The sequence below is a fragment of the Staurois parvus genome, unplaced genomic scaffold (assembly GCF_062004578.1).
Source record: "Staurois parvus isolate SC_StPar_1 unplaced genomic scaffold, SC_StPar_1.0 ptg000897l, whole genome shotgun sequence".
NCBI lineage: Eukaryota > Metazoa > Chordata > Amphibia > Anura > Ranidae > Staurois > Staurois parvus.
The window spans coordinates 461,003-473,251 of record NW_028318693.1 but is presented as its reverse complement, the minus strand read 5'-3'; the positions used below and the strand labels follow the sequence as shown (position 1 = coordinate 473,251).

Sequence of the window (12,249 nt, the reverse complement as noted above, 5' to 3'; positions counted from 1 at the left end):
ATGTGAGTCGTGCACACATATGCAAACAGTGTTCACCCCAAACATGTGAGGTATCACCTCAAACATTACAGCCAGGGCAATAATTCTATCACTAGACCTCCTGTGTAACTTTAAACTGGTAACCTGTAAAGGCTTTTAAAGCATCGCCTATGGAGAGTTAGAAGTACCAAAGTTTGTCACCATTCCATGAGCGTGCACAATTTTAAAGCATGAGCATGTTAGGTATCTATTTACTCATAACACCATATTTTATATTTTACTAAATCATTTGGAATTATATTTTTTTTGTGCAGTAAAATTAATTAAAGTATTTTTTTCCCAAAAAATTGCTTTGAAAAACCCTACACAAATACTATGTGACGTAAAAATTTGCGACACCCACCATTTTAATCTCTAGGGCCTCTACTTAAAATATATACAGTTGCAAGAAAAAGTATGTGAACCCCTTGGGATTACGTGGAGTTTTGCATGAATTGGGCATAAAATGTGCTCTGAACATCAGCTAAGTCACAACAATAGAAGAACACAGTCTGCTGAACATAATACTACACAAACATTAGATGTTGCCATGGTTTAATTGCACATAACATGTAAACATTCACAGTGCAGGGAGGAAAGTATGTGAGGCCCTATCTTAATGACTTCTCCCAGAGCTAATTGGAGCCAGGAGTGAGCCAACCTTGACTCCAATCAGTGTGATGATATTGGATGTGTTGCTGACAGCTGTCCTGCCCTTAAAAAACACACACCTGTTTTGGGTTTACTGGTTTCAAGAAGCACTGTCTGATGTGAACCATGCCTCACAGAAAAGAGCTCTCAGAAGACCTACGATCAAGAATTGTTGACTTGCATGAAGCTGGAAAGGGTTACAAAAGTATCTCCAAAAGCCTTGATGTTCATGTGTCCATGGTAAGACAGACTGTCTACAAATGGAGAAAGTTTAGCACTGTTGCTACTCTCCCTAGGTGTGGTCGTCCTGTAAAAATGACTGCAAAAGCACAGCGCAGAATGCTGCATGAGGTAAAGAAGAATCCCAGAGTGTCAGATAAAGACCTACAGAAATCTCTGGCACATGCTAACATTTTTGTTGACACATCTACAATAAGGAAAACATTAATCAAGAATGGAGTACATGGGAGGACACCACGGAGGAAGCCATTGCTGTCCAAAAAGAATATTGCAGCATGTTTGAAGTTTGCAAAAGAGCGCCTGGATGTTCCACAGCACTACCTGCAAAATATACTGTGGACAGATGAAACCAAGATTGAGTTGTTTGGGAAGAACACACAACACTATGTGTGGAGAAAAAAAGGCACAGCACACCAACATCAAAACCTCATCCCCACTGTAAACCATGGCGGGAGCATCATGGTTTGGGGCTGCTTTGCTGCCTCAGGGCCTGGACGGATTGTTGTCATTGATGGGAAAATGAATTCCAGAGTTTATCAAGACATTTTGCAGGAAAACGTACGACCATCTGTCCGCCAACTGAAGCTCCGCAGAGGATGGGTGATGCAACAGGACAATGACCCAAAGCATACAAGTAATACAACAAAACAATGGCTGCAACAGCACAGAATACGTCTTCTGGAGTGGCCCAGTCAGAGTCCTGACCTCAACCCGATTGAAATGCTGTGGCATGACCTTAAGAGAGCGATTCACACCAGACATCCCAAGAATATTACTACACTGAAACAGTTTTGTGAAGAGGAGTAGTCCAAAATTACTCCAGATCGTTGTGCAGGTCTGATCTGCAACTACAGGAAACGTTTGGTTGAGGTTATTGCTGCCAAAGGAGGGTCAACCAGTTATTAAGTCCAAAGGTTCACATACTTTTTCCTCCCTGCACTGTGAATGTTTACATGTTATGTGCAATTAAACCATGGCAACATCTAATGTTTGTGTAGTATTATGTTCAGCAGACTGTGTTCTTCTATTGTTGTGACTTAGATGACGTTCAGAGCACATTTTATGCCCAATTCATGCAAAACTCACACTGGGTTCTAAATAATTTTCTAGCAAAAAAAACAAATTCTGATTTTTACAAGTAGGCGAGAAGTATCAGAATAGGCTTGGTCTACAAGTGGATATTCAATAACTCATATACAGTATATGTATGAGTAATTCTCTGCACTAATCCTTGTATCTGTAATCTCTGTGATTTGTGGTCTCTCTGCATACCACATTAAAGCTGTGTCAGAATTTAAACAAATGGGCTGTGTGGGACTACCTGGTCATCCAGCAGCCATTTAGGACCTTTGAATGGGATATTAATAATTCTCAGGACTTCAGCCTGAGATGGCATAAATCCATGGACATCAATGCGCTGGTGTGCCCCAGTGCTAGCCCTGTCATTCTTCAGACACTGGGGAATGGGTTAGCCTACCAGATCCCACTTATTACATTTATTTGGTGTTCTGAGTTTGTTTCTATTATGCTTTCCATGCGCCACGGTTTGTTGGAGCTCTTTCATTAAATGTTTAGTTTGCTGTTACATTGTATGGATATGTAACTTTGTCATGCACATATCTTTGCTTAAATTATATGTTTGAATATTACTGCATTTTAAGTGTTGCTATGCTTATGTGTAAACTCTGTCAATGTGTGTTTTTGTGATTGAGATGGTACAGTGGTTAGGTTGGGGGGGGGGGGTGTACGTAGGCAGGTGTCTAAAATGTTGCTATGTTCTGCAGAAAAGTGCATTTATTTGGGAGTTAACTGTGTGCTGTGCTGTAACTTTCCTCTGCATGTGTAATTTCCTGTCTAGCTGGTCTTTTATCTAAGCTGATCGGACGTTGTGCGTGGCATAAAAAACAGGAGATGTGATCATACTGAAGAGTGGGTCAACCTCATAGCGGGACCCTGTGATGGGACTATGGACTGATCTTCAGTAGCCATGTTTTGGAAGCATGCTAACTAAAGGTATGGAAGTGACAGCACAGTCTCAGCCCTGTATAGCATTTATAATGAGAGCATGGAATTGTGATGTGTACAGGGCGGACTGACCATTTGGAAACTCGGGCTCTGCCCGAGGGCCTGGGGTCAGTAGGGGGCCCCATGAGATGCCCCTGGTACCTTTTTTCATAGGCTTTTTTGAGTTTGGGCAAGGACACAGGAGCCCCCATGATCCTCTATTGCCCGGGGGCCCTATGAGTTGTCAGTCCGCCCCTGGATGTGTATTTGCACTAAATGTGTTCATGCAGAAACTGTAGATTCTGTACATTCAATAAAAGAAGTTACGGTTAAGAGGCAATGTCTGGACAGATTTGCTTGGATGGAGGGAGAGTGTGCTTTCACAGTGTATTGGTGAACATAGTCTGGGGAACAAAGAGTCAACTTCAGGTTAACTCTTTGGGTGACCACAAGTATAAAGTAGAAATGAGGAAAGAGAAGCAGCCAGCTCAGGAATGACAGCGGTAGTGGCTAGTGACTGAGGCTCTGTTGGTATGCCAAACCAAGCGGCTGGGCCCGATGTGGAACAGAACCTTCCTAAGCAGGGGGCCTGGGACCACGGTTGTGCAAGGCCTTTAAAATTAAAGAGGAACTTCACTCAAAAGGGGATGTTCTGCTTGTTTACATACCCCCCCCCCCCCAGCCACCACATTTGGCATTTTTTTTTTGGGGGGGGGTACCTGATTTTGACAGGTAACCGCTCCCACTTCCGGTCAGATGCATTGTGGCAATCTGAACTGGAAGTTCAGCCCCCCTCCTTCCCCAGCAGTGGGCCTGGAACCACGTTTGTGCAAGGCCTTGAAAATGAAGGAGGAACTTCACCCAAAAGGGGAAGTTCTGCTTGCTTACATACCCCCCAACCACCACATTTGGCAATTTTTTTTTTGGGGGGGTACCTGATTTTGACAGGTAGCCGATCCCACTTCCGGTCAGATGCATTGTGGCAATCTGAACTGTAAGTTCAGCCCCCTCCTTCCCCAGCAGCCTTCTAGGACACACCACAGGTTTCAGAAGACTGCGGGACCACTCACAAAGTGCAGTGCAGTGCAGCTCACGCATGCACAGGATGGAACCGGCTGAGAAGCCACAAGGCTTCACTACTGGTTTTACTTACTTAAGATGCCGGCACCTGCACCTGAAGCCGATTGAAGAATTGGCTGGAATGAGGACAGTTTTGGACCCCTGGACAGGTAAATGTCCTTATATTAAAAGTCAGCAGCTCCAGTATTTGTAGCTGCTGACTTTAATTTTTTTAGGGGGAACCTGGTTCTCCTCTTTAAGTGCAGTGTCTCCCCTCTTTGTTTTTCGGCTGAGCAAAATGAAGTGTAAAATATACAATGTTAGAAGAGCTGGTGGAGGAAAGTAGATGCTCAATGCTATTGCACTCAAAATAGTTCTGTGCAGGGGCGGACTGACAACTCATGGGGCCCCCGGGCAATAGGCGATCATGGGGCCCCTGTGTCCTTGCCCAAACTAAAAAAACTATGAAAAAGGTACCAGGGGCATCTCACGGGGCCCCCTACAGACCCCGGGCCCTCGGGCAATGCCCGAGTTTCCAAATGGTCAGTCCGCCCCTGGTTCTGTGGTTGGTGTTGGGACAGGTGCTACTGGCAAGTGTAAAGTACATTATTCTTCTGTACCCGGGGCCTAGGTGAAGTAGTTTGGCCAAATAAGCAACAGTACAATACAATCAGCATGCAGTTCCCTGGAGCTAACAGCCTAACCTCAGTACAGGAGAAGCCACTACTGGGCTCTTCTGTCGGTGTGATCAGTTTGATCAAATGATTTTTAAAAATGGCACCGTTTACATCCGGCAGAACCGGAAGTGATGGTAAGGTCATCACTTCCAGTTTCAGAGATGAACAAAGCGATTTCGATGTTTTTTAGTCTCTATGATCAGCTGGGGGGAGTGGATGGACTGGTTTCACATTTTTTATATATTGTTTTTGTATGCACTTTATTTTCTAGGATCGGATCCATGAATATATGGACTTTATATGCATTTTATCCATATGCACTTTGCTTATATGTACATTATTATATTTGTTGATGATTATATGTTTTATATTAGGACTTCTTTCTATTGTATTTATGGTTATGACTGATATCACAGTTGCACAAGTGGCTGCTTAGTATTTGATTAATGTAAACTGACGCAGCACAGATTTATTTTTTATTTATAGTCTCTGAGATTGCTTTTACAAGAGAGACGGCTCTAAAAAAAAATGTATAACCACTTGGGCATGGGTACATCTCTGGTCATCAAGTGGGTAGTTTGGTATAGATGTTGGCACTTGAGTTGACAGTTTGTCACTCTAGTTTGCAGCTGGATGGTCTAGTATAATGTGGGGGTCTAGCTTAATAGGTTGAGAGAACAACAGATTTGTCACAATTATAAAGAATCACAGTAATTTCAGGAAGTTGTTGCCCTGAAGGAATGTCAATGTCAACAGGAACCTCAAAGGTAACTAAGAACCTTCCACTCTAAGGGATTTTCTGCTTTTGCAATGCTAATATGGTCTAATATACTTGCAGTAAAGGAGTGCTCTAAAACTCTTATCTTGGCCATAGTTGCCACTTCCTCCCCTTCCTTCTAAAGGACTTCCAACTCTGCTTTGGCCTGTATGCCTGTGCCTCAGCCCGTGCTTGCACTTAGGATACATCTGTAAGGTACTCTATTGGACTGAGGGGGCCATTGGAGTACAGTGAACTCGTCACGTTCAAGAAACCAGTTTGAGATGATTTGAACTTTGTGACATGGTGCATTATCCTGCTGGAAGTAGCCATCAGAAGATGGGGACACAAGTCATTAATGGGTGGACATGGTCAGCAATAATACACAGGTAGGTCGTGGCATTTAAATGACACTCAACTGGTACTAAGGGGCCCAAAGTGTGCCAAGAAAATATCCCCCCACACCATTACACCACCACCACCAGCCTGAACTGTTGATACAATGCAGGATGGATCCATGCTTTATTTACACCAAATTCTGACCCTACCATCTGAATGTTGCAGCTGAAATCAAGATCCATCAGCCTAGGCAATGTTTTTCCAATTTTCTATTGTCCAATTTTGGTGAGCCTGTGTGAATTGTAGCCTCCGTTTCCTGTTCTTAGCTGACAAGAGTGGCTCCCGGTGTGGTCTTCTGCTACTGTAGCCCATCTGCTTCAAGGTTCGAAGTGTTGTGTGTTCAGAGATGGTATTCTGCATACCTTGGTTGTAACAAGATTTGAGTTACTGTTGCCTTTCTATCATCTCAAACCAGTCTGCCCATTCTCCTCTGACCTCAACAAGGCATTTTCATCCACACAACTGCCGCTCACTGGATATTTTCTCATTTTCTAACCATTCTCTGTAAACCCTAGAGACGGTTGTGCGTGAAAATCCCAGTAGTTCAGCAGTTTTTTAAATAATCAGACCAGCCCATCTGGCACCAACAACCATGCCATGTTCGAAATCACTTAAATCCCTTTTCGTTTCTATTCTGATGCTCAGTTTGAACTTCAAAAAGTTGTCTTCACCACATCTAGATGCCTAAATGCATTGAGTTGCTGCCATCTTATTGGCTGATTAGCAATTTATGTTACCAAGCAATTGAACAGATGTACCTAATAAAGAGGCTAGTGAGTATATATGGGTGCTGACTCAAGCCTGATGTTACCTGTAGGAGGGCGCTACCTAAAAGGGGCCTAATGCCTAATGTTACTACCTGCTGTACCTTACACTAGTCTGACACAGAGCCACCTAGTGGCAAAGTGGCTAACTGCACCTGCCTGTATGGCTTTCTGCTCTGTCTTACCATGTTGTCCTTACCCATTTAGCCTAATCATTCGATTCTCCTGTTGCTGCCCCCTGCTTGGAAAATGGAATACTCTCCTGGATTGCCGCTAGCCTTGCTCTCAGACCTCTTTTCTAGATTGTGCATATCTGCTGCCAGCCCTGACCTCTGAACTGTTTCTGGACCACACTTGCTGTTCGCTGCCCCAACCTCGAACTGTCTTGGGATAACACTACCAACTACTGCCTGTCTAGACCAACACCAGTCACTGGAGATTCATAAGGACAAGCTCCTGCAGCACTATAGATCCAGCCTGATCTGCCTTAAGAGTACAGGTATCATTTTCTTTTACCTTCACTCATTCTCAGTGTTGTCAAGCTTAGAACTATAGCATTATACCTACATGTCTTCAGGGGAACCAGGGCTACTATAGACAATGCTTGCCTGCTATAGTTTTTGATATGGGCATCAGGGTGGGTGTTACAGGAACAACAGAGATTGCAGTGTGAAAAAAAAAAAAGCGTAGGGCTGTAGTTGTAGCCATGCACTTGTATTTCTTCCCAACTGTCTAGTAAAAGTGATCTGGGTTGCTATAAAGCCGTAAAATCAATTTTACAGTCCATTTTTACAGTGGTGTGGCCCTCCTAAAGGGGTCTACAAGACCCCTGATGACTCCATAAAGAGCACCTGTCAACTGTCCAATGCTATTACATCCCCTTTGTAACAACAAGTAAGTTAAATGCAAGGGAAAAAAAAAGTAAAAAGTAAAAAAAATAAATCCAATAAAAAATATAAACCCCGTCACCCTGCACACACCTGCAAATGCAAATTCACACACAGTATGTAAACCCCAATTGCACCACATGTTATGTATCACTGCGGCAGAGCAAACATCAGTCATAGCAATAGTTCTAGGGCCATCATTTACGCTTTATTCTAAAATGAAGAGTTGTGAAGGCAATTAGGCTCCGGAAGGTTTTACCCCCTTTATGACCAGGCTATTTTTTGCTATTTGGCATGGTGCTAATTTAACTGCCGATTGCTCGGTCATGCAACGATTTATCCAAATGAAATCGAGGATTTTTTTTCACACAAATAGAGCTTTCATTTGGTGGCATTTGATCACCACTTTTTTATTTTATTGCAATATAAACAAAAAAAGACCAGAAATTTTGAAAAAAAAAAATATATATTTTTTACTTTCTGCTATAAAACATTTCCAATAAAATAAATTTAGGCCAAAATGTATTCTGCAACATTATTATTATTATTATACAGTATTTATAAAGCGCCAATAGTTCGCTCAGCGCTGTACATTACAAAGGGGGACAGAACATGTGACAAAACAATAACAATACAATGCGATACACAAAGGGTTCGAGGGCCCTGCTCTTTCGAGTTTACAATCTAGAAGGGAGGGGATAGTGGTACAGGAGGAGATAGCTGTGGGGGATGGAGTGGTTGGAAGAGTGGAGGAGATCGGCAGGTAGCAGGGGGTGGGGTAGGCTTCCCTGAAGAGGTGGGTTTTCAGGGTGCACCTAAATGAGAAGAGAGTAGGTGATATACTCTGGAACTCCCTACCCAATCCATCAGACTGAGTGGAGAAGTCCTGGAGGCGGGCATGGGAGGAGGAGACCAGGGAACTAGAGAGAAGGAGGTCTTGTGAGGAGCGGAGTGTGCGTGCTGGGTGGTACTTGGATATTAGGTCAGTGATGTAGTTCGAGGCAGTATGGTGGACAGCTTTGTACGTCAGTGTTAAGATTTAAAATTTGATCCGTTGTGCAATCGGAAGCCAGTGGAGGGATTGGCAGAGGGGGGTGGTGGAAACGGAGCGGTTGGTAAGGTGAATGAGTCTGGCTGCCATATTCAGGATGGACTGAAGCGGGGATAGCCAGCGGCGAGGCAGGCCAGTGAGGAGGGAGTTGCAGTAATCGAGTCGTGATATGATGAGGGAGTGGATGAGCTGTTTAGTGGTTTTTGGGGTTAGGAAAGTGCGGATTTTGGCGATGTTGCGGAGGTGGAGTCTGCAAGAGTTAGTTAGTGATTCGACTTGGGGCTGGAAGGATAGGTTGGAGTCTAGAATGACCCCAAGTACTCTGGCCTGCGGGGCGGGCCTGATAGTGGCATTGTTGGACGTGATGGAGAAGTCAGTAGGGGGTGGTATGCATGCTGGGGGGGAGACTAGGAGCTCAGTTTTGGAGAGGTTCAGTTTAAGGAAGTGGAGAGACATCCAATCTGATATGTCGTTTAGTAGGTTTGTGACTCGGGCGGTGATTGCGGGGGTGAGGCGAGGGTTTGAGAGATAGATTTGCGTGTCGTCGGAATATAGGTGGTAGTTGAAGCCGTGAGAGTGTATGAGTTGGCCAAGGGAGGAGGAGTAGATGGAGAATAGAAGGGGCCCGAGGACGGAGCCCTGAGGGACCCCACCAGAGAGGGGGAGTGAAGGGGAGGTGGTAGAGTTATAGGTAACGCTGAAGGATCGTTGTGATAGGTAAAACGAGAGCCAGGAGAGAGCGGAATCTCTGAGGCCGAGAGTGTGTAGTTTTTTTTTGAGGAGGAGGGGGTGGTCGACTGTGGAAGGCCACGGAGAGGTCAAGGAGTAGGAGCACTGAATAGTGGGCGTTAGCTTTGGCGGTTAGGAGGTTGTTGGAGAGTTTGAGTAAGGCAGTTTCGGTAGAGTGTAGAGGATGGAAGCCGGACTGGAGGGGATCGAGGAGGTTGTTGTCGTTGAGGTGAGAGCTTAGGCGATTGTAGACTAAGCACTTGTGGAGTTTGGATGGGAATGGGAGCAGGGAGATGGGTCTGAGGTTGTTCGGGTCATTGGGGTCCAGGGAGGGCTTTTAAAGTATGGGAGTGATGTGCGCATGCTTCCGAGTGGAGGGGAATGTGCCGGAAGAGAGGGAGAGATTAAAGATGTCTTTGGTAAAAAAGAAAATCCTAATAAGTGTATATTAATTGGTTTACAAACGATGGTATATATACTGGAATTTTTTTTTACTAGTAATGGCGGCGTTCAGCGACTTATAGTGGGCCTGCGATAGTGCAGTGGGCAATCTGACACTGACATCTCCAATGACACCAATACAGTGATCAGTGCTAATAATATGCATTATCACTGTACTGACACAGGCTTGGAAGGGGGTTAACATTTAGGAACAATCAAAGGGTCAACTTTGGGCCTAAGAATGTTTATGTGTGTACTGTGTGTTGTTTTTCCTAAGCAATGTGCTGGTTTTTACACCCTGCTTCACAGGGAAGAAAAAAATGGCACCCCACCGCAGTCTGTAGAGAGCCCTGTGTGGTTTATCAACACAGGGCTCTTTTCTGTCAATTGCTCAGCGGTTCCCAGGCATAAATCATAAATCAACAGGACCCCCTGTTGGCATTTGCTGGAGCAAATGTCAGCACAGCTGGGGTGGCATACACACTCTACCTGGAAGAGCCGGATCACATACATGTACACAATCCGGTGCAGCAAGCCTGCTCTGTCACAGTATGTGGTCACCAAGTAGTTAAAGTGCCACCTATTGATAATTTTTGGCACCATGATTTTTCACATCCAGTTTTGAAGTTTGACACGTTTGGTATCTACAGTATTTACTCTACATTACCTCATCTTTTGTTATGTAACCTGTTATAGGGTGACAGCGCTGTCCCAGTCTCCCACTTGTGCACCATGGTCTGCTGTTGTCACCATCAGATAAGCTGCTCTGAGAAATACCAGGCAGCCATCAGCAGAACCACCAGGGGCGGACTGACAACTCATGGGGTCCCCGGGCAATAAGGGATTATGGGGCCCCTGTGTCCTTGCCCAAACTCAAAAAAGCCTATGAAAAAGGTACCAGGGGCATCTCATGGGGCCCCCTACTGACCCTGGGCCCTTGGGCAGTGCCCGGGTTTCCAAATGGTCAGAACCCCTGGGATATAAACAAAGGATGAACCACAAGTGAAAACAGGATATTTAATAGATACAACTGGTCATGATACCCAGATCAAACTAAATGTCATACATGTATCCATAAAGATTAATTAAAACACAGAATTGTTTTCCTAATGAAGAGCTGCTAAAAGCTGATCTTCAATAGGTAAAAAAAAAATATGTTATCCATCAAGCCTCTTATGTGATTCTTGAGAATCATTGATTGTACTTGTAACCAGACACTGGGCATGCTACACATGTCCAGAGAATCTCATGGAAATACACAGGGCGTGTGTAGTACATCCTGCTCTCCCTCCCCCTTCCTTGCACTTGCCAGCAATTCCCAACAGTCAAAATGACAGCCGGGTGTTGCTGTGTAAACACAGCAGCTACAGTATTAGGCTTCTCACACACAGCCACACAGGGGCTGTACAGCATGGATATCCTGCATAATGACACCCCTGGGAATAGCCTGTAGCAGATTTGACCCCAAAACATTCATCATTCATTTGCATTATATGTTTATTCAGTCCAAAGAATTTCTTCATCTGCATTGCATAACAACTCCAAATTCCATAGTGTAACTTCAGCTAACAAGGCCATTCACAAATGATGTGAGGACAATGCAAAATACAACCAGCAGAGACGCTGTCACCTCAATACTGTTCTTTAGTGTTGCTGCGGCTGAAAGACAAAAGTATAACAAAATAAAACAAAGGAATGGAAAGCTACACACACTAGGATTGATCCCTAAAGCCGGCCATAGAAGGTTCAAACCATGTATGGCCAGGCTGAATTTACCCAAGTTGATCTATCGATCATCTTGGGTACAACCAGCCTGTCGGAATTTATATGTGATTATTGCTAGTGGCTATTATAGCAGCTAGCAGTAATCACTGTGTTTTCTCAATGAGGACGACTTCCCCGACCCCCGAGTTGGGTGAACACAATAGCTCCGAGTGACTGACTGTGTTGATGGGGAGTAGAACAATTTTCTTTTCTGCAATCCGCTCCATCTAGAGGAATGTTCACTTATCTCAGTGCATGAGATAAAAATTTGCTTGGCAAAGAATACCCAAGCAAAAATAATTTTTTTAGAATTTTCCTTGTATGTGGTTGGGTGTTCCTTACAAAGCTTGTTTCACATCATTTTAGCAAAATAAGTAAAAATTCAGTTTAAAAGTCACCAGACTTTAGAGCGGAGGTTCGTATTCCATTGTAGGATCCAGTGTTTTACTCTTGGTAACTGTAAATGCCCAACCTGATATATTACCATCCATCAATGTGGAGGCAGTGCAGATTCCTTGTACGTCCCCAATATTTATGAATGTCATTCATATCTATGTTGTCTATATTCCCATTGCACATGTTCCTGGAAAAAGGGCTCATCAGTAGTGGGTGCTGCAGTGACTACCAGCTGGGTGATGGAAACATCATGGATTACTGCACATATTCACCAGCACACTAATGATTAGAGATGAGCGAATCGAACCAGGCGAAGAGGAATTAGTTTTGAATTTCAGGAAAAATTTGATTCGCGGCAAATCCGAATATTAGCATACTTCGGGTGCGCGAATCGGATTTTTCCCGATCAGCC

General features: G+C 44.1%; 1 protein-coding gene across 1 annotated transcript in view; it reads right to left on the bottom strand.

The window, feature by feature from the left end:
* Positions 1 to 7,831: 7,831 nt before the first annotated feature.
* LOC149442247 (ecto-ADP-ribosyltransferase 5-like) overlaps positions 7,832 to 12,249 on the bottom strand; it is a 37,483-nt gene continuing 33,065 nt past the window's right edge. Inside the window, exon 5 of the mRNA XM_089656313.1 lies at positions 7,832 to 11,336. Coding sequence (XP_089512439.1) covers positions 11,239 to 11,336 — 98 coding nt within the window. The 3' untranslated portion in view covers positions 7,832 to 11,238. The remainder of the gene's footprint in view (positions 11,337 to 12,249) is intronic.